General features: G+C 45.2%; 1 protein-coding gene across 4 annotated transcripts in view; it reads right to left on the bottom strand.

Moving 5' to 3' along the window:
- ZMYM5 (zinc finger MYM-type containing 5) overlaps positions 1–23,725 on the bottom strand; it is a 42,370-nt gene extending 18,645 nt beyond the window's left edge. Inside the window, exons 1-3 of one of the 4 annotated variants that reach the window (XM_030813283.1) lie at positions 23,478–23,725; positions 11,823–12,321; positions 11,489–11,582 (exon numbers count right to left, since the gene is read on the bottom strand). In XM_030813283.1, the coding sequence (XP_030669143.1) occupies positions 11,489–11,582; positions 11,823–12,311 (583 nt within the window). In that variant the 5' untranslated portion in view covers positions 12,312–12,321; positions 23,478–23,725. Of the gene's footprint in view, positions 1–11,488; positions 11,583–11,822; positions 12,926–21,986; positions 22,623–23,477 lie in introns of those variants that run through there. The other 3 variants (XM_030813284.1, XM_030813285.1, XM_030813282.1) reach the window with 3 other exon arrangements.
- Between the last annotated feature and the right edge of the window lie 1,752 nt (positions 23,726–25,477).

The raw sequence follows: 25,477 nt of genomic DNA, 5'->3' as shown, positions 1-25,477 counted from the left end.
GTGATCCGCCCGCCTCGGCCTCCCAAAGTGCTGGGATTACAAGCGTGAGCCACAGCGCCTGGCCAAAGGAACTGGAGAACTTTCACTGAAACATAGTGTACCCTAAAAGTTAAAGAATTAAATGGTCCTTTCTAACAAATATAATCCTATTTTCTTTTTTTTTTTTCTTTTTTTGAGACGGTCTTGCTCTGCTACCCAGGCTGGAGTGCAGTGGCGTGATCTCAGCTCACTGCAAGCTCTGCCTCCTGGGTTCGCACCGTTCTCCTGCCTCAGCCTCCCGAGTAGCTGGAACTACAGGTGCCCGCCACCACGCCCGGCTAATTTTTGTATTTTTAGTAGAGATGGGGTTTCACCGTGTTAGCCAGGATGGTCTCGATCTCCTGACCTCGTGATCTGCCCGCCTTGGCCTTCCAAAGTGCTGGGATTACAAGCGTGAGCCACCGCGCCTGGACAATCCTATTTTCATAAAATGGAATGCAGTTTTACGTGTACTTTATGAAGAGCCAGTTGTTTTGGTTTTCCTTTTGGTGCTGCCAGCTTCCGCCAACCCACCTACCCCATGGGCTGGCCAGACCCTTTCCCGCAGGGGGCTGTCAAGAGCCAGTTTTATATGATGAAATTTAAACCCATATGCCCTAAATTTAAACACAATTCAACTCCAGAAATCCTTGCCCGTTTTTTTTCTCTTGTACTAGAAAACCTTCAATTTATCCACATGGGAAATACACAGCAACTAAAGTAACACATTCTGGAGGAACTTTGACTTCAAACAACATAATAATAATATAATCAATGTCATCTTATTCTTAAAGCTTCCTGGTAAAACCTAATTTGTTGTACTAATGCTGACAGCAAGTAAAAAGAAAATTTAAGGTTAATACTAAAAACAGACTTCATCTATGCTATTTCAAGTTAAAGAGTAAAAATAGCAACAACTACAAAAAGACTATCCTTTTGACAAATGACTTAACCTTTTTTTTTTTAGTTAAAATAGATGTTTTTATGTTTGTTTTTTTAGTTAAAAAAAAAAAAAAAAAGGTTTTTTGGCCGGGTGCAGTGGCTCACACCTGTAATCCCAACACTTTGGGAGGCCAAGGCAGGCGGATCACTTGAGGTCAGGAGTTCGAGGCCAGCCTGGCCAACATGGCGAAACCCCATCTCTACTAAAAGTACAAAAATTAGCTGGGCATGGTGGCAGGTGCCTGTAATCCCAGCTACTCAGGAGGCTGAGGCAGCAGAATCGCTTGAATCCGGGAGGCAGAGGTTGCAGTGAGCCACGATTGTACCACTGCACTCCAGCCTGGGTGACAAGAGCCAAACTCCATCTCAAAAAAAAAAAAAAAAAAATTTTTTTTACATGGACGTGGAGTTTCGCTATGTTGCCCAGTCTGGTCTCAAATTGCTGGGATCAAGCAATCCTCCTACACTGGCCTCCCAAAGTGCTGCAATTACAGGCATGAGCCACTGCATCCAGCAGATTTAAGGTTTTTTTTTTCTTTTTTGAGATAGAGTCTCACTCCGTCACCCAGGCTGGAGTGCGATCTCGGCTCACTGCAACCTCCGCCTCCCAGGTTGAAGTGATTCTCATGCCTCAGCCTCCCAAGTAGCTGGGATTACAGGCATGCACCACCATGCCCAGCTAATTTTTGTATTTTTAGCAGAGACGGGGTTTTGCCATGTTGGCCAGGCTGGTCTTGAACTCCTGGCCTGAAGTGATCCACCCATCTTGTTCTCCTACTAAAAGTGCTGGGATTACAGGGATGAGCCACCGTACCTGGCCCAACTTAACCTTTAAGAAAGCTTTAGTGGCCGGGCACGGTGGCTCACGCCTGTAATCCCAGCACTTCGGGAGGCTGAGGCAGGCAGATCACGAGGTCAGGAGATTGAGACCATCCTGGCTAACATGGTGAAACCCCATCTCTATTAAAAATACAAAAAATTAGCTGGGCTTGGTGGCACGCGCCTGTAGTCCCAGCTACTTGGGAGGCTGAGGCAGAAGAATCACTTGAACCCAGGAAGTTGAGGCTGCAGTGAGCAGAGATTGCGCCACTGCACTCCAGCCTGGATGGCAGAACGATACTCTGTCGCAAAAAAAAAAAGCTTTCAACATTCACCTGTTTTTCAGCATCACCTTTAACCTGAAAGTTTTTCTAACATTCTCTCCAGAATTGTAGATTAAATCTTATTATCTAAAGGACACAGTTCTATAATTTTTGTCCCCCAAAACAGACCTTCAGAGAACTCAGGAATGTTGTAAATTCATCCACACTTCATAAACAATAGAAACTCATTGACCTATATCATAAGCAAAATAATTTAAAAGCAGTTATCACGACCTTTTGCTTCATTTATTAAGTGTCAAACAAGTCATTCAGTACATTTAGTCTTTCTATTGAAGTGGTTTTTTTTTTTTTGGAGACAGAGCTTCACTCTGTCATTCAGGCTGGAGTGTGATCTCAGCTCACTGCAGCCTCCATCTCCTGGGTTCAAGCGATTCTCCTACCTCTGCCTCCCAAGTAGCTGAGATTACAGGCGTACACCACCACGCCCAGCTAATTTTTGTATTTTTAGTAGAGACGAGGTTTCACCACGTTGGCCAGGCTGGTTTGAACTCTTGATCTCAAGTGATCCACCCACCTCAGCCTCCCAAAGTGCTGGGATTACAGGTGTGAGTCACCGGGCCCAGCCTTCAGCTACTTTTTTGTATTTTAGTAGAGACAGGGTTTCACCATGTTGCCCAGGCTGGGCTCAAACTCCTGAGCTCAGGCAATCCGTCCGCCTTGGCCTTCCAAAGTGCTAGGATTACATGAGTGAGCCACCACGTCCAGCCTGTTAAAATTTTTAAATCACAAATATGTCAGGTGAAGAGAAAATATCTGAAATGGCCAGGCACAGTGTTGTGGGCCGGTAGTCCCAGCTACTTGGGTGGCTGAAGTTGAAGGAAGTTGAGCCCAGAAATTCAAGACCAGCCTAAGCAACATATGGAGACCCTGTCTCCACCCCTGGACCAAAAAAAATCAAATATAGTTTTAAATTAATGAGATAAAGGGATGACAAGAATAAAAATAAATCCAAGAGTAATCAAAACCTATTTCAAACAACATTGGTAATTCTCAATTATGCCTACAATTTGAGTGAAATGATAGTATAGTAGCTAACTACAGATTTTGTTTTTTGAGACAGTCTTGCTCTGTTGCCCAGGCTGGAATGCAGTGGTGCAATCTCTGCTCACTGCAACCTCCACCTGCCGGGTTCAAGCGATTCTCCTGCCTCAGCCTCGTGAGTAGCTGGGATTACAGGTGCTCGCCACCACACCGGGCTAATTTTTTTATTTTCTGTAGAGATGGGGTGTTGCCATGTTGGCCAGGCTAGTCTCCAACCCTGGCCTCGAGTGATCTACCCGCCTCGGCCTCCCAAAGTGCTGGGATTATGGGTGTGAGCTACCGCACCGGAATGTTTTTGTATAGTGAAGTATCAGTCTATATTATGATTCTATACTGAAAAACATCTATTTACCCAAATGCACAATGTTAATTTACTTCAGAACGTGAAAAATGGTCTTGAAGACTAAAACATAAAAGAAATATATAGCAAGGCTTCTAGTTTTAAACTCCATGAAAGAGCTTTTATTTATATAAGATGGAATTCATGCTTATATAAACATGAATGACATCTAAAACAAGCAATAAATATTTAAAATGTAAGAAATTATTATAAAACAAATAAAGAGTGAAAGAAATAAAGAGGCATGTTGTGGTGGCTCATGCCTATAATCCCAGCACTTGGGAGGCCAAAGCAGGTGGATGGCTTGAGCTCACAAGTTCGAGACCAGTCCGGGCAACATGGAGAAATCCTGTCTCTACAAAAAATACAAAACTTAGCTGGGCACAGTGGCACACGCCTGTAATCCCAGCTACTAGGGAGGCTGAGGTGGGAGAATGGCTTGAACCTGGGAGGCGGAGGTTGCAGTGAGCTGAGATTGCACTACTGCACTCCGTCCTGGGTGACAGAGTGAGACTCTGTCTCAAAAAAAAAGGGGGCCAGGTGTGGTGGCTCACGCCTGTAATCCCAGCACTTTGGGAGACCGAGGCGGGTGGATCACAAGGTCAGGGGATCGAGACCATCCTGGCTAACATGGTGAAACCCCATCTCTACCAAAAAATACTTTAAAAATTAGCTGGATGCGGTGGCAGGTGCCTGTAGTCCCAGCTACTCGGGAGGCTGAGGCAGGAGAATGGCGTGAACCCAGGAGGCGGAGTTTTCAGTGAGCCGAGATCGCCCCACTGCACTCCAGCCTGGGTGACAGAGTGAGACTCCGTCTCAAAAAAAAAGAAAAAATTAGCTAGGTGTGGTGGTATGCATACCTGTAATCCTAGCTACTTGGGAGGCTGAGGTGGGTGGATGGCTTGAGCCTGGGAGGTGGAGGTTGCAGTGAGCCGAGATTGTGCCACTGCACTCCAGCCTGAGCAAAAGAGCCAGACCTTGTTTCAAAAAATAAATAAGTAAAAGTAGACTCAAAAGGATGATTTTCAATGGACATTATTTCAAAGTCTTTGACACCTTCATTGCTTTTAACACAATCTAGAGATTGCAAGTGTTCTATGTTGTCTCAGGTTTAACTATTAATAAGACATGTACATAGTAATAAATGGGTGACAGATGTGAATTTGAGAAAATTCATTAAAAATTTCAAATATATTTGTCAATGGTCAATGATATGCAAATTATGATGATACCACCTTTCAGTTTAGCAAGCTTTAAATAATAACACCTACTGTTAAGGAGTGTTTACAGTATAGAAAAAGAACTCTTTTTTTTGAGATGGAGTTTCGCTCTTGCTGACAGGCTGGAGTGCAGTGGCGCAATATCGGCTCACTGCAACCTCTGCCTCCAGGGTTCAAGCGACTCTCCTGCTTCAGCCTCCTGAGCAGCTGGGATTACAGGTGGCCGTCACCACGCCCAGCAAATTTTTTGTATTTTTAGCACAGACGGGGTTTCATCATGTTGGCCAGGCTGGTCTGAAACTTCTGACCTCAAGTGATCCACCTGCTTCGGCCTCCCAAAGTGCTGGGATTATAGGCGTGAGCCATCACACCCCACTGAAACTCTTAGGCTGCAAGAAAAGTAACACAATTTGGTGGTAGGGGGAATTTTGTATTAACCATCACATGCTTTAAAAATATGTTGACATCTTGAATGCAAATCTACTTCTAAAAACTTTTCAAGAAAATGAGGGTGCCAAACTTAGAGATGTTTATGAGAAACAGTTTGTAATTGCCAGCAGTAGAAACTACCCCAAATAACAAACTACTAAATGACATATAAACATTAACAGATAATTATATTTAATATGATCTAACAATATAATGATATGTCCAATACTTATAGTCTACTTGTATTCAGCCTTGTATTAGAAAAATAAACAAAAGGGAATGTGTGAAGTCAAACTATTTCCATAGTAATACCAAGATTTATTCCTTTTTGTACTACGTGGCATTTGCATTAATGATGGAAATGCAAAACCTCTGGCAATGGAACTAAACCGTACTAGCAGTTTTCACTAGTATGCATTTGGTCACCTTCACTTACGAATGTTATCCTAACACCAACTGGTATATATGGAAAACAATTCTGATGCTAATGTACTCAGAATTAGCATCAGACCGTTTAAAGGCCTGGTTCTCAACAAGACTGCCCTCACTTCAGACACCAGCTGCACTTCTAATCAACTGGCCACAAATCTGGGAGGGGTTCCCAAGGTTGGATAATTTGTTAGAAAGACTCACAGAACTCAGGAAAAGCTCTATATTTACATTTACAGTTGTTTGTTGTTTTTTTAAACAAAGGATACAAATTAGAAACAGCCAAATGAAGAAGCTCATAAGGCAAGGTCTGGGAGGGTCCCAAATGCAGAATTTCTGGGCCAGCTAGTAGCATCACCTGCCTGGCACATTGATGTGTTCACCAACCAAAAGGCTGCACTAGCTTCAAAATCTATAGTAGTTTTATTTGGGTTTCATTACGTAGGCATGACTCATTGGCCATATGACTGAACTTAGCTCCAGATCCCCTCCTCTCTCAGACTTTGGGCTGGCTCAAAGACCCAAGTTTCAATCCTATAGTTCATCTTTCTGGTGTCTAGACCCCACTGTGAGTCATCTCATCTCTTAGCGTAAATTCAGGTATAATCCAAGGAGCTTATGAATATAGCAAAGACACTTGGAAATTTTAAGGATTTAGAGTCTCTCTTCCAGGAACCAGGGACAAAAATCATTTTTACTACAGATGTCTTTGGTGAAACAGTAAAAGTTATTAATAATTTCACTAAATTTTAGCCTTTGACATCTTAATTTTCTGTATGACAAACTGGGTAGTATGCATAAAGCATTTGTTTCACACCAAAGTACAAAGGTTATCTTATTGAAAGGCAGAAAAGTGCTTGCACAGTTGCTGGACTATAAGCTGAAGTAGCCATTTTTCACGGAATACCATTTTCACTTGAAAAAATGACAAACTATGACTACTGGAGACATTTTCTTAAAAATAACTCAAAAGAGTCCACCACTTCAAGAAAACTGAGAGTATTTGTTGCTGATGAGAAAATATGAGCTTTCAAGTGAAAAATCAGAATTTTTGAAAACTTGGGGCATATGTTCTCAGGACCTCCTGAGGGCTGTGTCACTGTCCAAAAAAAAAAAAAAAAGGCCAATTTTTGGAAGCCTGTATCTACCACCATGAACTTGACAGCTTCCTAAAGTGTCAACATTTAGGATCTGAGTGAACCAATATTTTCCAAATAACCAATGCACAATGTTATTAATACAAAGGTTAAAAATCCATTCAAAATCAATAGATTTTAAACTAATAGACCAGTCTGTACCAAATACAGTCCCCCCCCCGCTTTTTTTTTTAAAGAAAAAAAAAAAACTAGCAGGGTGTTATGGCATGTGTAGTCTCAGCTACTCAGGAGGCTGAGGTGGGAGGATAACTTGAGCCCAGATGTTTGAGGCTGCAGTGAGCTATGATCATGCCACTGCACTCTAGTCTGGGAAACAGAGTGGGATGCTGACACATAAAAAAACTAAAAATAAACAGTATGAAAAAAATTTTTTGAGACAGCCTTGCTCTGCTGCCCAGGCTGGAGTGCAATGGCATGATCTCAACTCGCTGCAACCTAGGCCTCTCAGGTTCAAGTGATTCTTGTGCCTCAGCCTCCCCAGTAACTAGGACTACAGGCATGCACAACCATGCCCAGCTAGTTTTTGGCATTTTTAGTAGAGATGGGGTTTTGTCATGTTGGCCAGGCTGGTCTCGAACTCCCAGCCTCAAGTGATCCGCCTGCCTTGGCCTCAAAAAGTGCTGGGATTACAGGCATGAGCCACTGCACCTGGTGATGAAAACTTAATTACATGGTTGCAAATCCCACATTGTAACAACTTCTAAAACTACTAATTGTCAAGTTTTGGTGCTGCATCAAAAGAAAACTATCCACATCTAAGAAGACATTGAAAATAGTCCTCCCTTCTCCAACCACCTATCTATATGAGGCCAGATTTTCCTCTTATACTTCAAGCAAAACAAAATACTGCAACAGACTCAATACAGAAATACATATGAGAAGCTAGATATACCTGTCTTCTATTAAGCCAGATTTTAAAGAGATTTGCAAAAATGTAAGACAATGTTACTTTTCACTAAATTTCTTTGAAAACAGTTATTTTTCATTACAAATGTTATTTATGTTATATAATGGGTAATTATTGTGAAATGAATAGTTTTAACTTTTTTCTTTTTTTTTTTTCTGCGAGACAGAGTCTCGCTCTGTTGCCCATGCTGGAGTGCAGTCGTGTGATCTTGGCTCACTGCAACCTCCACCTCCGGGGTTCAGGTCATTCTCCTGCCTCAGCCTCCCGAGTAGCTGGGACTACAGGCACCTGCCACCACGCCCAGCTAATTTTTTTTTTTTTTGTATTTTTAGTAGAGACGGGGTTTCACTGTGTTAGCCAAAATGGTCTCGATCTCCTGACCTCGTGATCCGCCCACCTCGGCCTCCCAAAGTGCTGGGATTACAGGCGTGAGCCACTGCGCCCGGCCTAGTTTTAATTTTTCTTAAGATTTTATCTTATTTTATTTTTTGAGACAAAAAAATTTCTATCGCCCAGGCTGGAGTGCAGTGGCATGATCTCAGCTCACTGCAACCTCAGCATCCTAAGATCGAGCAATTCTCATGCCTCAGCCTCCCAAGTAGCTATGACTACAGGAGCATGCCACCATACCCAGCTAATTTTTTTTTTTGTTTTTTTGTATTTTTGGAAGAGACGGGGTTTCACCATGTTGGCCAGGCTGGTCTTGAACTCGTGACCTCAGGTGATCCGGCAGCCTTGGACTCTGAAAGTGCTGGGATTACAGGTGAGAGCCACCACATCCGGGTAATTATTATTTTTTGAGACCGGGTTTCACTCTGTTACCTAGGTTGGGAGTGCAGTGTTGTGATCATAGCTCACTGTAGCCTCAAACTCCTCGGCTCAAGTGATCCTCCTGCCTCAGCCTACGAAAAGTGCTGCAATTACAGATGTGAGCTACTACGTCCATCCATTATTATTATTTTTTAAAGACATTAGGTCTTGCTATGTTGCCCAGACTGGACTCAAACTCCTGGGCTCAGATGACCCTCCCACCTCAGCCTCTTTGTTTTCTTTTGAGACAAGTCTCACTTTGTTGCCCAGGATGGAGTGCAGTGGAGTGATCTGGGCTCACTGCAACCTCTGCCTCCCAGTTTCAAGTGATTTTCCTGCCTCAGCCTCCTGAGTAACTGGGACTACAGGTACATGCCACCATGCCTGTCTACTTTTTAATTTTTTTAGTAGAGATGGGGTTTCACCATGTTGGCCAGGCTGGTCTCAAAATCCTGACTTCAAGTGATCCACCTGCCTTGGCCTCCCAAAGTGCTGGGATTACAGGTGTGAGCCACCATGCCCAGCCCCACCTCAGCCTCTTGAATAGCTGGGACTACAGGTGCATGCCACTATACCTGGCTAAAGCTTTAATTTTTAATATATCTAATAATAGAAATAAAAGAAACCTCTGGGTTCTTCATTTTAAGAGTGAATCTCAGACCAAAAAAAATAAGGACCCTATGGAAAAAATAAAAAATGTAAACATACATATTTATTGTAGCTTCGAAACAATGAAAAAGCATGTAAATGATGAAAAAAATACGTAGGGGAATGAGTACTTCAGACAAATATTTTGTGGTTACTAAAACTTATATATACATATTTTTAGAGACAGAGTCCCACTCTATTGCCTAGGCTGGAGTGCAGCGGTAGGATTAAAGCACAATGTGACCCCAAACTCCAGGTCTCAAGTGACCCATCGCAGCCTCCTTAAGCGCTGAGTTTACAGGTGCACGTCATGGCACCTGGCTAATTTTTTTTTACTTTTTATAGAGATGAGGTCTTTGCTACGTTACTGAGGCTGGGTTCAAACTCCTGGCCTCAAGTGATCCTTCTTCCTTGGCCTCACAAAGCGATGACATTACAGGGGTGTGCCACTGCACCCAGCCTGTATTTTTATAATGACATAAAATATTAGCATTTAGATTAACTAAATCAGCAGGATACAAAACAATATAAAAAGTGCTCTAAATTATATCTTTAAAAACCAAAGAGTGAAAGCAAACAAATCGAAATCTTCATAGTGTTCACATTATTTCTAGTTACTGGGGTAAGGAGACATATTTTCTGATTTCTATGATTTCTTTCTAAATATTCTATAATAATCACATAGTACTTCGTAACCAGAAGATAAGATTAATTTTTAAAATAAGGAAAAAAGTTGGCCAGGCGCGGTGGCTCAGGCCTGTAATCCCAGCACTTTGGGAGGCTGAGGTGGGTGAATCACTTGAGGTCAGGAGTTTTGAGACCAGCCTGGCCAACATGGTGAAATCCCATCTCTACTAAAAATACAAAAAATCAGCTGGGCGTGATGGCACACGCCTGCAATCCCAGCTACTCGGAAGGCTGAGGCCCGAGGATCACTTGAACCCAGGAGGCAGAGGTTGCAGTGAGCCGAGATCATGCCACTGCATTCCAACCTGTGTGACAGACAGACTCTGTCTCAAAAAAAAAAAAGGGAAAAAGCACTATTTTCCTGAAAGCAACAACATGATTAGGTTCTCAGGTTCTCGTTACTTTTCAGTCCTTTCCTAAAATTCAACAGGCTATAAACACTAAAATGGTCAAAAAAAAAAATACCAACTTTCCTCCAAACCCCTCACAAGCCACATAAAAGCAACAAAAAGGCATTGCTATTTAAAAAAATAACTTGTTATATTTTAATTATATCAGAATAGGACTATCCATATGAGTTCTAAAAATACAGTTCCTTAATTTAAAGGCAAGAAAGTTTTCCAACTTTCAGAATTAAACGACTAATAAAACGCTGATTTAAAAACTATAATCAGGCCAGGCGCAGTGGCTCACGCCTGTAATCCCAGCACTTGGGGAGGCTGAGGTGGGCAGATCGCCTGAGGTTAGGAGTTTGAGACCAGCCTGGCCAACATGCAGAAACCCTGTCTCTACTAAAAAGACAAAATTAGCTGGGCGTGGAGACGGGCGCACCTGTAATCCCAGCTACCTGGGAGGCTGAGGCAGGAGAATCAGTTGAACCCGGGAGGCAGGGGCTGTAGTGAGCCGAGATGGCGCCACTGCACTCCAGCCTGGGCAAAAAGAGCAAAACTCTGTCTCAAATAAATAAATAAAAACTAAAATCAGGGATAAAAACAGCCTAAAATTAAAAGCTTAAGCAAAAATTGAAATTTTAAATAATTATAAATAAAATAAAACCCAATCATTATATATTACTTTGTTCTTTCATTTCACTGTATCTTTATCCTTTGATTTTTATATAAAGAAAGAAGGCTAAAGAAGGTAAAGTATTTCAATTAAAATATTTTAGATGTAAATCATACTGGATAAAATAGATTAAAATCTCAAAATTTCAGAGACCAAGTAGACCGTACAGTTTTATTAAGTAAAATATTCTATCTTAATATGAAAGTCAAAGGCTGGGAGTGGTGGCTCATGCCTGTAATTCCAGCACTTTGGGAAGCCAAGAAAGGTGGATCACTTAAGGTTAGGAGTTCGAGACCAGCTTGGCCAACATGGTGAAACCCCGTCTCTACTAAAAACACAAAAACTAGCTGAGTGTGGTGGCAGGCGCCTGTAATCCCAGCTACTCAGGAGGCTCAGGCAGGAAAAAAGAATCGCTTGAACCTGGGAGGCGGAGGTTGCAATGAGCTGAGATCGCACCATTGTACTCCAGCCAGCCTGGGTGACAAGAGCGAAACTCAGTCTCCAAAAACAAACAAACAAACAAACAAACAAAAAACAAAGTCACAGAATGTGAATAAAATAGATATGAGCACTAAAAAGAACAGCCAGAGGTTTATTTACTTGAGGTAGAAATAATATCACTTACTGCTTACCAGGACTATGATGAGTTGCAAATTCTCCATTCTGAAATAAGTCTCCTGCCACATTCATTCTACCAGGGTTAAAAGGTCTTACTCCAGTCTTGGTCTGTGGAGTTAAAGATGGGGTGTACGTTTGTATATTAACACCAAAATTACTTGACTGAAGTCCTTTAGTGACATCTCCCAAGTTGGTATTCTATAGTGATGTTTTATATGTAATCATTATGTTCACATCTTGCCCAGCATTCACAGAGCTTATACCTGTTTCTAAGGTTGTAACATTAGTAATAACGTATTTCAGAGTCAATTCTGTAGTGATACCACTATTACCCATTCCTGCATTTACCTTACTTCTTGAAAGACTGGAAGTGGAGAAATCCAAATCTTTGGTTTTGCTTTTAGTTCCAGGAAGTCCCCATTCAATAAAACAGGAAGAATTTTTCTCTGCTCCTCCATTTGTTTCTATGTCCTCTTCATCATCAATAACAATTGTCTCACTTATATTTCCTTTCTGAGACGCCAAATCTCTTGAAGGAGGAGGAATTACAGAATAATTTCCTTGTGGCTTTTCATTTTTTGATGATGCAAATATGAAGTTTCTTTGATCAGCTATTGCTGGAGCAGAAATTGAAGGAGGTTGTATAGATTCAATAAACACAACATCATCATCATCATCATCTTCCGCTGGTGAGTTCCTAGATCTACTGACTAAAGGACAAGCTGGATGACCAAATGAATCCCCTATGTCCATGAGACTAGTTGCCATGGCCATATTCCCTAACAAAGCAGGAGTCTGTTCAGTCAGTTCTAATCCTCCCACTGAACATTTATCCATGCCAATGAACCTGTAGAGACAGAAAAAAAAAGTTCTAGTATGTTGTGGTTTTTGCATTTTACTACAATAAAATAGCAGAAGTAAATTTTTCAAATGATTTTTTGTGATCCCTGATATCCATTCTGTTTTTCCTCTACTGTTAACTAATGTTTACTTCAGAGTTTGATGAAAATTAATTATATAATTTTGGTAGTCCTTTAAAAAATTCTAATCAATTTATAGTACTCACTTTAGTCACTCTTTAGAGTGAAAAAATGCCTTCCTTTGAATTACAAAATAGTAACAAAATAATTAAATTAAATGCCAATAACTTAGGGTCCTAATATAATCACTTATATTCCATATGCTTTTATTTACTACAGCATTTATGATATGGCCCTATTTCCCAAGTGTCTCCTGCCATTGTTTTCTTTCCAAAATCTCTTCTTCCAAAATAATTATGTAATTATCTTTATGCATCTTTTTTGTCCTTGTACAGAAAGCATTAAGTCCATTTATCAGATATTATGCAATGGGCTTTTTACAGAAAGTAAAATTATCAAAACTCCATGATTGTAGGTATAATTTACTCTTACAGTTCAAGAAATTGAGGCTTAGGGAAGCTAACTAAATTGTTCCAGATAACACTGGGAGTAAGACTTAAACTCAGGGCTCTAATGCTAGGCCCCAAATTCTTTTTCTTTTGAGAGAGGGTCTCACTCTGTTGTCCAGGCTGGAGTGCAGTTGTGCCATCCTGGCTCACTGCAGCCTTAAATGCCTGGGTTCAAACAATCCTCCCACCTTAGCCTCCCAAGTAGGTAGGACTACAGGCTCTTGCCATCACAGACCAGCTAATGCTAATGTTCCATAAATTTCTTGGAGAGAGGAGGTCTCACTACATTGCCCGGGCTCATCTCAAACTTCTGGCCTCAAGCAATCCTCCTGCCTTGGCTCCCCAAAGTGCTGGGATTACAGACATGAGCCATGGTACTTGGCCTAGCCCCAAATTCTTAACTTGTTAACATTCAACATTTTGTATACTTACTATGCACTAAGCTATGATGAAGGAAAGAATCTAGCAGAGAGACAATAGTTGAAAAATCTGGAAGTGAGTAACTGATGAAACACGGGTGGCTCTTAAGCAGATGAGGTAAGGACACATGCACAGGTGGTAATGAAATTGATCATGTATAAGAATCACCTCTATCTCAACTGAAAGAAGGCAAAAGTGTGATTGGAATGTTATGTAAGTATGCAGAAACAATACATGGGATTATACATGCTGGCCTCAATTTTCAATTTTTTTTTTTTTCTTTTAGTAGATGTGAGGTCTCACTATGTTGCCCAGGCTGGTCTCGAACCCCTGAGCTCAAGTGATTCTCCCATCTAGGCCTTTCAAAGTGCTGGGATTACAGGAATGAGCCACCACAACAGCTCTGGCCTCAGTTTTCTTTTTTTCTTTTGTGAGACGGGGTCTCACTCTGTCACCCAGGTACAGTGACGTCATTTCAGCTCAATGCAACCCCCACCTCCCAGGATCAAGTGATCCCCCCGCCTTAGCTTCCTGAGTAGCATGCCTGGCTAATTTTTTGTATTTTTGCTAGCGACAGGGTTTCGCCATGTTGCCCAGGCTGGTCTCAAACTTCTGAGCTCAGCCTGCCTCAGCCTCCCAAAGTGCTGGGATTATAGGTGTGAGCTACCAGGCCTGGCCTCTGGCGTCAATTTTCTGAGTAGAAACTTGAGAGCAAAAGGGGTGGGAATTTTACAGGTGTTGAATGATTAAGAAAACACACTTCATAAAGCAGTCATCACTCCATTTTATTTTAAACATCTCATATTGAAACACGCTTTTTTTTTGGAGACAGAGTCTCGCTCTGTCGCCAGGCTGGAGTGCAGTGGTGCGACCTGGGCTCACTGCAACCTCCGCCTCCCGGGTTCCAGAGATTCTTCTGCCTCAGTCTCCCAAGTAGCTGGGACTACAGGCGTGAGCCACCACGCCCAGCTAATTTTTGTATTTTTAGTAGATATGGGGTTTCACCATGTTGGCCAGGATAGTCTTGATCTCTTGACCTCATGATCCGCCCACCTCAGCCTCCCAAAGTGCTGGGATAAGAGGCGCAAGCCACTGCGCCCGGCCAAAATATGCTAACATTTTTACTCTAAAAATTTCCCAGCTGGGCGTGGTGGCTCACACCTGTAATCCCAGTACTTTGGGAGGCTGAGGTGGGTGGATCACTTGAGGTCAGGAGTTTGAGATCAGCCTTGGCCAACGTGGTGAAACCCCACCTCTACTAAAAATACAAAAATTAGTCGGTCGTGGTGGCAGGCGCCTGTAGTCCCAGCTACTCAGGAGTCTGAGGCAAGAGAATTGCTTGAACCCAGGAGGCAGAGGAGGTTACAGTGAGCCGAGATTGTGCCATTGCACTCTAGCCTGGGCAACAGAACAAGACTCTGTCTCAAAAAAAAAAAAAAATCCCAATGTAATCTATAATCCATATAGTCATGAAATAGGTAACATTTATTCTTAATATGTGTTATGCTATTATATATATTAACTCAGTTAATGTTTACTTAAGTGAAGAAGGAACTATTTTTCCCATTTTGCCAATTAGGAAATTAAGAGCCAGGAGATATGTAACCTGCCTAACTCACCATTGCTGAAAAAGGTAGTCAGGATTCAAATCCAAGAAATCTGACTCTAAAACCTATTTCTTAGCCACTATATTATATGCAATGAATGTGGAAAGCAATTGTTAAAAATTACTTATCTTTTATTAAGATGAGCCAACTCATTGCAATAACAAAATTAACATTTAAATAAGGCTGTTTCAAAGATAAAGAAATAACAAATTTAAGGAACCAGTTTAAAATAAGGTTTGTAAAAGAAATGAAAAAGATTGGGGGCCAGGAATGTTGGCTCATGCCTGCTAATCCCAGCACTTTTGGGGGCCAAGTGGGAGAAATGCTTGAGCCCAGGAGTTTGAGACCAGCCTGGGCAACATGGTGAGATTCCATTTCTACTAAAAATTTTGTAAAACAATGATAAAAAAGGAAAATAATTTCTGGAAAAGAGTTATAACTGACTCCACGGTATCTTCTTTTTTTTTTTTAAGATGGAGTCTCACTCTTGTCACCCAGGCTGGAGTGCAGTGGCACGATCTAAGCTCACTGCAAGCTCCGCCTCCCAGGTTCATGCCATTCTCCTGCCTCAGCCTCCGGAGTAGCTGGGACTACAGGTGCCCGTCACCATGCCTGGCTAATTTTTTGTATTTTTAGTAGAGACAGGGTTTCACCGTGTTAGCCAGGATGATCTCAATATCCTGACATTGTGATCCGCCCGCCTGGGCCTCTCAAAGTGCTGGGATTACAGGCATGAGCCACCATGCCCGGCCCACAGTATCTTCTTGTGTCTGCTAGGTTCTATTTTACTTTTCTCACAGAAAATAATACACAGCATACTCTTTATACTCAGTTCACTGCAGTCATCTACCTTTAAAAAAAGATTAAGCATCACCTATGCTTAAATCCCAGATTATAAATAAGTGAAAACACTACTAAAGGCCAGGTGCGGTGGCTCATGCCTGTAATCCCAGCACTTTGGGAGGCTAAGGTGGGTGGATCATGAGGTCAGGAGATCGAGACCATCCTGGCTAACATGGTGAAAACCCATCTCTACTAAAAAAATACAAAAAAAAAAAAAATTAGCCAGGCGTGGTGGTGGGCACCTGTAGTCCCAGCTACCCAGGAGGCTGAGGCAGGAGAATGGTGTGAACCCAGGAGGCGGAGCTTGCAATGAACGGAGATGGCGCCACTGCACACTCCAGCCTGGGAGACAGAGCGAGATTCCGTCTCAAAAACAAAAAACAAACAAATAACAACAACAAAAAACTACTAAAAGCCATTGTGTTTATAAGTTAACCATCAAAAACTTTAATTCTATAAACACAAGACCATAAGAAAATTTTGAATATTTCTACAATATTGTCTAAAAACAGAGAAAAAGATGCTGTATAGCCAATTAGCCATGTGGCAGTGGGCAAATTATGTCACCTCATTGAGTTTTAGTTTTCTAAACTGTGAACGAGGATAACATATAGCTTTAAGCTTTTTAATGAGGTGAGTGGACATGCAAATCCCTGGCATATGGCCTGGTCCATATCAGAGAGTGCAAAGAATATCAAATTATGACCGGGCCCGGTGGCTCATGTCTGTAATCCCAGCACTTTGGGAGGCCGAGGCAGGTGGATCACCTGAGGTCGGGAGTTCGAGACCAGCCTGACCAACATGGAGAAACCCCACCTCTACTAAAAATACAAAACTAGCCAAGCGTGGTGATGCATGCCTGTAATCCCAGCTACTCAGGAGGCGGAGGGAGGAGAATCGCTAGAACCCGGGAGGCAGAGGTTGAGGTGACCTGAGATCACGCCATTCAACTCCAGCCTGGGCAACAAGGGCGAAACTCTGTATCAGAAGGAAAAAAAAAAAAAAAATTTAGTCAGGTGTGGTGGCATGCGCCTGGAGTCCCAGCCACTCAGGAGACTGAGGCAAGAGAATCGCTTGAACCCGGGAGGTAGAAGTTGCAGTGAGTTGAGATCATGCCACTGCACTCCAACCTGGGTAACAAAATGAGACTTTGTCTCAAAAACAAAAAATCTCTTCCAATAAAAAGGTATTTAGGCAAATACTATGCTACATCGCTACATCCTGGGATTTCAGCAACTGTCTAATTTTAAACATTTAACTAGTCTTCTTGTGGTATCTTATTCATACACAACTTATAACACTAGCAAAATGCTTAAATGTAAACTATCTCTAGAGAATGGGAAACAATGTAAATTTAACAGGATATTTAGGCGTAAAGACAAGGGTTAACATAAAACAAAGAAATGAATAAATGTACTTTGACCTATTTAGCTCTTCTTGTAGACTACTTTCAGAGACACTTCACAGTTGAGTATATAAGCACTCCTATTTAAAATCAGATATAAAGGTGTACCATGATTCTGAAGGTACTCACAAAAGTAACGAGATCAGAAAAAAGAAGAGTCAACTGAACTACCACCACAAATAGCAAGAGAATTACTGCAGCAACTAGGTACAAAATTACTATCTAAATTGGGCCTGGTGCCTCACACCTATAATCCTAACACTTAGGGAGGCCAAGGCATGAGGATCACTTGAGGCCAGGAGTTCAAGACCAACTTGGGCAACAAACTGGGAACTCACCTCTACAAAAAAATAAAGGCCAGGTACAGTGGCTCACGCCTATAATCTCAGCACTTTGGGAGGCTGAATAAGATGGGAGGATAGCTTGAGTCCAGGAGTTCAAGACCAGCCTGGGCAATGTAGAGAGACCCCTCTCTACAAAAATTTAAAAATCAGCCCAACATGGTGGCATATGCCTGTAGTCCCCGCTACTTGGGAGGCTGAGGTGGAAGGATCAACTTTGACTGAGGGGTCAAAGTTGCAGTGAGCCATGATCACACCACTGTACTCCAGCCTGGGCAACAGAGCAAGACCCTGTCTCAAAAATAAAAAATAAATATAATAAAATAAAATAATTAGCTGGGCATGGTGGTGCACGCCTGTAGTCTCCAGCTACTTGGGAGACTGAGGCAGGAGAATCACTTGAGCCCAGGAGTTCAGGGCTGCAGTGAGCTATGACCACACCACAGCACTAAAGTCTGGGCAATAGACTTAGACCCGTCTCTAAAAATTAAAAAAAAAAAAAAAAAAAGACAAAAAACAAACAGAAGAAACAACTCTGCCTAGCAATCAGTAGACCAGCAGGGATTAAGACAGTAAACTGGGCCAGGCGCAGTATAATGCCCCTGTAATCCCAGTGCTTTGGGAGGCCTAGGCAGGTGGATTGCTTGAGTCTAGGAGTTCAAGACCAGCCTGGGCAACATGGCGAAACCTTGTCTCTACAAAAAATACAAAAATTAGCCAGGCATAGTGGCACATGGTTGTGGTCCCAGCTACTTGGGAAACTGAGGCAGGCAGATTGTTTGAGCCTGGGAGATAGAGGTTACAGTGAGCTAAGATGGGCCACTGCACTCCAGCCTGGGTGACAGACTGAGAGACGCTGTTTTAAAAAAAAAAAAAAAAAAGATGGCCAATTGATCACATACAACTAACTTCGTTCTCTTCTAAAACTCCCCTAAAGAGGACTACCACAAGGAAAGGAAGAATAAGAAACAAAAGCAATATGATTTTATAAACCAAAGAACAGATGGATGAATGGTTAACTAACTGCCAACCTGAGATAGCCAGAGTCTAAAACAGTGAATAAAAAGCCAAGAAACATTCTGATTTCCACTGTAGGCTCAGAAATCTGTAGCACCACGTATCCCTGGAACAGAATGGGCAGATGCTAAAAAAAGAGGTTGAGAGATCTCTTCCCTCCCATCAAGCTGATGGTGACAGGCCTTTCCCCATCCTAGCACAGATTCTAAAACTTTTTTCTTTGACAAGATAGACCATAAGATCTAAGTCTTGGGTTCACCAAGCACTGGGGAATGTTTCAATACCATGAAATATCCCCTCTCCATTGCTTGAACCCAGGAGGCAGAGGATGCAGTGAGCCGAGATCACGCCATTGCATTCCAGCCCAGGCAACAAGAGCGAAACTCCGTCTCAAAAAAAAAAAAGAAATGTCCCCTCTCCTACTTGATTCCCAGAGAGCTGGCATCCAGACTTCTATTTTCCAGGCAGCAAACTCTTTTCTGGAGGCTTTCTTTCTGAGCAAGACTCTTCCCTGCGGAACTAAGAATCAGCAAAAAAGGAAAGTCCTAAAAATATTAACCTACGGAGTTCCCCATCAACTGGCCAGAAGATCACTCGCAAGCTTCAAGTTGGAAACCCCACTCTCACTCTTCCAATTTGCTTTTTAGTTCCTGGGTTTTTTTTTTTTTTTTGGTTTTTTTTGAGACAGAGTCTCGCTCTTTCGCCCAGGCCAGAGTGCAGTGGCGCGATCTCGGCTCACTGCAAGCTCTGCCTCCTGGGTTCACGCCATTCTCCTGCCTCAGCCTCCAGAGTAGCTGGGACTACAGACGTCCGCCACTGAGTCTGGCTAATTTTTTGTATTTTTAGTAAAGACGGGGTTTCACCATGTTAGCCAGGATGGTCTCGATCTCCTGACCTCGTGATCCGCCCACCTCGGTCTCCCAAAGTGCTGGGATTACAGGCATGAGCCACCGCGCCCGGCCCTTTTTTTGAGACAGAGTCTCGCTCTGTCACCCAGGCTGGAGTGCAGTGGCATGATCTTGGCTCACTGCAAGCTCCGCCTCCCAGGTTCATGCCATTCTCCTGCCTCAGCCTCCTGAGTAGCTGGGACTACAGGCACCTGCCACCATGCCCAGCTAATTTTTTTTTTTTTTTGTATTTTTTTGTAGAGATGGGGTTTCACCGTGTTAGCCAGGATGGTCTCAATCTCCTGACCTCGTGATCTGCCCACCTCGGCCTCCCAAAGTGCTGAGACTACAGGTGTGAGCTACTGTGCCCGGCCTTTAGTTCCCAATTCTTAACCATAAATAAAACAGTCAAGAATTATGCAATATATATAACACCTACTATGTACCCACAAAAATTTAAAATAAAAATTTTTTTTAAACTGATTACATAGGCCAGGTGTGGTAGTGGGTGCCTGTCATCCCAGCACTTTGGGAGGCCAAGGCAGGCGGATCACTTAGGTCAGGAGTTTGAGACCAGCCTGGCCAACATGGTCAGACCCTTGTCTCCACTAAAAATACAACAATTAGCCAACATGGTGGCATGTACCTGTAGTCCCAACTACTCAGGAGGCTGAGGCACAAGAATCGCTTGAGCCCAGGAGGCAGAGGTTGCAGTGAGCCTAGATCACGCCATTGCACTCCAGCCTGGGTGACAAGGCAAGACTGTATCAAAAAAAAAAAAAAAAAAGAGGAAAAACAAGAATAATAGATGTAGTCTCACTCTGTCGCCCAGGCTGGAGTGCAGTGGTGTGATCTCAGCTCACTGCAACCTCCGCCTCCTGGGTTCAAGTGATTCTCCTGGCTCAGCCTCCTGAGTAGTTGGAATGACAGGCACCCACCACCACACCTATTTTTTTTTTTTTTTTTTGAGACGGAGTTTTGCTCTTGTTGCCCAGACTGGAGTGCAATGGCACAATCTCGGCTCACCGTAACCTCTGCCTCCCAAGTAGCTGGGATTACAGGCATGCGCCACCAGGCCCAGCTAATTTTGTGTGTGTGTGTGTATGTATTTTTTTTTTTTTTTTGGTAGAGACGGGGTTTCTCCATGTTGGTCAGGCTGGTCTTGAACTCTCGACCTCAGGTGATCTGCCTGCCTTGGCCTCCCAAAGTACTGAGATTCCAGGTGTGAGCCACCATGCCCAGCCCATTTTTATATTTTTAGTAGAGATGGGGTTTCACCATGTTGACCAGGCTAGTCTCGAACTTCTGACCTCAGGTGATCCACCCACTTCGGCCTCCCAAAGTGCTGGGATTACAGGCATGAGCCACCATGCCCAGCCAACACTTCTAATATAAAAAGAACTGCTGGAAATTAAAAGCTTAGTGGCAAAAAGGAAAAATTCAACAATAAGAATTGAAAGATAAAGCTGAGAAAATCTCCAGAAATAAAGGAAAAAATAAAGAAGATAAAGATTATATCTCAGGTGAGGAGGGGAGAATTATATCTCCCACCAACTATACGCATGTATATGCGTGCGCGCACGTGTCTCAAACCTTACGGACCAGGCTTTTTTTTTTTTCTTAAAACAGGGTCTGGCTCTGTCGCCCAGCCTGGAATGCTATTGCACAAACACAGTTCACTGCAGACTCGACCCCCTGGACTCAAACAATCCTCCCACCTTGGCCTCTCAGAGTGCTGGGATTACAGGAGTGAGTCACAGTGCCCGGGGCCACTTTACCCATTTTTTTTTTTTGAGACAGACTCTCTCTTTGTTGCCCAGGCTGGAGTATAGTGGTGTGATCACTGCTCACTGCAGCCTCAACCTCCTGAACTCAAGCGATCCTCCCACCTCAGCTTTCTGAGCAGCTGGGACTACAGGTGTGTGCCACCACGCTCAGCTAATTTTTGTATTTTTTGTAGAGACAGAGTTTTGCCATGTTGTCCACACTAGAAATCCTGGGCTCAAGCTCTCAAGCTATCCACCCACCTCAGCCTCCCAAAGTGGTTGGATGACAGGCATGAGCCACTGTGCCCAGCCACTTTACCTACCTACCACATCCTGCCACAGTCCTAAGTTGAACTAATTAAAGAGAGCAAATAAGTAGAAAGCAACAAGGGTAAAAGGAAGGTAGGAATACTACTATGGGAGATAAACTAATCACAAGTTTGTTTTTGGTGAGCAACGGAAAACTGATCAGGGTTGAAAGGACAAAACTGGCAAGAACTGAATCCCAGATAACAAAAATAGAAGTAAAGCTTGTTAAAGAAAAAAAATCATTTTGTCACTCCTAATGAAATTATTCACACAAGGATTGGTGTTAAAAGCATTAAGTGAATAGCTGACAGAGAAAGGCATTTGTACTGTACCAAAATGAACACACAGATCACTGTCTAGTAGCAAAAAAAAAAAAAACCCGAAAAAACAAAAACAAACATTAACTTCCTAACAGAGAGAGATCAGGCCACTCAGATTCGGTGGTCAATTTTAGAATTAGGAATAGTTTGACAATTAGTTTCTGCTACCTCCTCGTGTGATGCTAGCTGGAGGACTGTCAGGGTACATAAATAACAGTCTTCCTCAAATACAAGGCAAACGTCAACGTCAAAACAACAGATTATTCAGTAGTGTTTCTTTTTAATCCAACAGTAAAAAAGTTTTTCCAATCTACTGGAAAAGAAAAAATTGTTAAATGCAAGGCACTTAAAAGAGAGCTAACTTTAAATCTTGTTCTGGAACTTGAGAGAGTTCCAGTGGTATAAATGTCAGCACTCCCCGTGCCTTCCCAGGCACTACCATGGCTTGGCTCTGGGGACAGGGGCACCCAAGCAATTAGCTTGAAGGCCAAGGCCTTCAAGATAACATAAAGGCAAATCCCTCAGGAAGAACGCCCTACTACTGCACTAATTATATTAGACAGCAAAGCTGGGTAAAAAAAAAAAAAAAAAAATTCACAATGGAGGTATTTCCTTCTTAATTTCTGCCAAAGCCTCACGACATAGGCTTGACGGTGATTCCTGGTCCTAGAATGAGAATTGAAAACCAATTTCGGTACAACCAACCTGGATGCACAACCAACTCAACACCGGGAAGTGGCAATGGGGTAAAAGGCCAGGGAGTTCCTGGGCTCTGCTACCCTCCCCCACCCTAATGTTACCGAGAAACTACGTTGAAAAAAAAGAACTATAGGAACCGCAACGACGAGACAAAGCTAAAAGTGCTTCGTCCAACTGCAGTACTGGTGATGGAGTGGGCTCAGGGATCCGAGGCCTGCTCCCAGGACGGGAGAGGGAAGGGTAAACGTCGCCTCGATGCCAGCAAGGGATTCGTATTCCCTCCTAAATTTGCCCACCCAGCGTCATCTCTGCCACTCCAAGCACCATTTCAGAGGTAACGGGCGGCGCGCGTCACCTCTGGGCCCACAGCTGCCTCAAGAAGTTGCCCTGGGGCCCCAGCAGTCGACGACAGGGCCCCAGATCCGCCATTAAACTCACCCAGATAAGCAACAAACAGTAAAAGCCGCGCAGCGCCGGGGAAAAGAAGAGCGAAGGAGGGGACCCAGCGGGGCAGAGGCAGCAGCCCTCGCCCGAAATACCTGGGGACCTCGGCTCCGGCGGCAGGGTGGCAGCGCGGCCCTGAGAGCGAAGACCCGACCGGGGCGCCCCTTCCCCGCCCCCCCCCGCCCCCACCCCGGCAGGAGAGAAAGCAAAATGCCCCGCGACCTCCCCGAGCGGCTGGCACCCCCGCCCCGCCACCCCGCCGGCCCCGCGACCCCCGCCCCGCCACCCCGCGACCCCCGCCGCTGACGACCGCCTCACCCAACCCTCCCAGCCTCGCCCGCGCTCTCCCAGCCCCTCGAGCCGTACGCAAAGGCGCCGGTGACAGGAGCGCAGCCCCGAGCTGCCCCCGAGGCCCCGAAGCAGCAACGGCGTCGGCGGCCGCGCCGCGGGGTATTAATCTCGGGTCGGTGGGAGGCTCCGGAGGCTGCCCTCACCCATCTCCGCCTCCCCAGTCACCTCGGCCTCCGCCGCCTCCTCCGGAGGCTGCGCTGCTCCCAGCCACCCCCACTCTCGGCGGCCCTGGACTGGAAAGACAGCGGGGGTAAGCGTCACCCGGTTCTGGCTGCGGCTCCGAGGAACGAACCTCCCCTCCCCCGGCCCACCCCGCTTCGGCGACAAGCACAACTCCGCTCCGTCGAGTCCCGGCTTTCGTGCTGGTGAGGAGCAGGAGGCGGAGAAGCAGGCAGCGGCGCGGCAGAGCCCGAGGAGGCCCCACCCTCCGTGCGCTCGTTGGCTGGCGGGGGAGGCGGGCCTGGGCACCTCGGGCACACCTATTGGCTCCGACGGCCGTCCTTGAGGGCCCTCCCTCGGTGGGGTGGTCCGAAGGGCCGTCCGTCAGGTGCGGGCCACACCCGCGGCCCTGCAGTTCCACTCCCGCCTCTGCCAGCCTTCAACTACTGGCCGGGTTCTCTCCCTGCCGGTCTCCCGCCCCCACCCACCAGGTCCGCCAGGATCAGGAGCCCGAGATTCGCCGCCCGTTGCTGCGGCTGCGCTTCGGCCCCTCGGGGCCCGGGGCTTTCCGGGACCTACACAGGCCGGGAGACTCCGGCGGGGCCCTCTGCTCTCGCCCGAGCCCGGGCGCCCAGGCTGCGGCAGCGGCTCCCAACGCCTCTGCCCCAGGAGAGCAGCGGCCTCGATGCCCCAGCGCCCTCCCTGTCCAGTTCCTTGAATGCCTCCAAGAGGGGCGAGGCCGGGGAGGTGCTGGAGCGGGGCCAAGTGAGCTTTCGGGGCCGCGGTTGAACTGGAGTCTTGAGTGCGCTGCGTTCAGTGGAGGCCCTTCCACCCTCGCCGCGCCCCGTGGGGAATAGTCCCCCACCTCCCGCCATGGCTGCAGCAGGAGGAGACGACATCCTCCATTTTGTCGGGACGACTGTGGGAACTTGGGACCCCTTCAAAACCAAACCCTGTGGGGCCAGGACTTGTCCCCGGGAAGCCCCGACTGGGCTCTGCCTTTCGGCCAAGGGAACAGCCCCAGCTGCGGCGTCTGCGTCCGCGGGGCAGGACTGGTCGCGCGCGACGGTGGAGACACCCAGACGCCGCTCCCCGCCTCCATCAACCAAGATGGAGGGAGCTGCAGGTTCCCTTGGAGCTGGGCTCCCGCTGGTTGGAGTGGCTGAGGCATGCCCTGGGGCGTCCCTGGGCGCCGCCGTCCTGTGCTAGCGGCCCGGGACGCTGCCCCTGCCCAGGCCTCTCTACCGCCTGCCACCGTCTCCTGGTCCTGAATGGTTGATGGAGGCTCCCTCCACAGCCCGCTCCATCGCGGGACGCACCCGCTGCGGCCCCTGGGGGGAGCAGAGTCAGGGACAGATGGCGTCTGGTGAGGGCGGGCCCCACAGGCCACCTCCACGAGGGGTCTTCTGTTTTGTTCCTCGTCTACGCCTACGTCTTCGGCGGACGTCGTGGTGCTGAACCATTTCCCAGACTCCACGTAAAGATGGAAGCGATGCCGCTTTGGTCTCGCCCTGGCGGTTCTTAGTGGGATTACAATTAAGGATGTTAGGATGAAAGTTGGTGAAATACTTACCTTATGTCTGGAAATACAGATTATGTGATTTTTAAAAAACACATTGAGCCCCGTTTGACTTCTGTGGTATGGTAAAGGCACAGGTTTATTCAATGAAAATCAGACATTGGCCGGGCCCGGTGGCTCACGCTTGTAATCCCAGCACTTTGGGAGGCCGAGGCGGGCGGATCACGAGGTCAGGAGATCGAGACCACGGTGAAACCCCGTCTCTACTAAAAATACAAAAAATTAGCCGGGCGTGGTGGCGGGCGCCTGTAGTCCCAGCTACTCAGAGAGGCTGAGGCAGGAGAATGGCGAGAACCCGGGAGGCGGAGCTTGCAGTGAGCCGAGATTGTACCACTGCACTCCAGCCTGGGCGACAGAGCGAGACTCCGTCTCAAAAAAAAAGAAAATCAGACATTAACCATCTAATGCAGGGGTGGCCAATCTTTTG

Source organism: Nomascus leucogenys, chromosome 5, assembly GCF_006542625.1.
Source record: "Nomascus leucogenys isolate Asia chromosome 5, Asia_NLE_v1, whole genome shotgun sequence".
NCBI classification, from domain to species: domain Eukaryota; kingdom Metazoa; phylum Chordata; class Mammalia; order Primates; family Hylobatidae; genus Nomascus; species Nomascus leucogenys.
The sequence above is the reverse complement of the archived record's forward strand: the minus strand, read 5'-3'. Positions and strand labels throughout refer to the sequence as shown.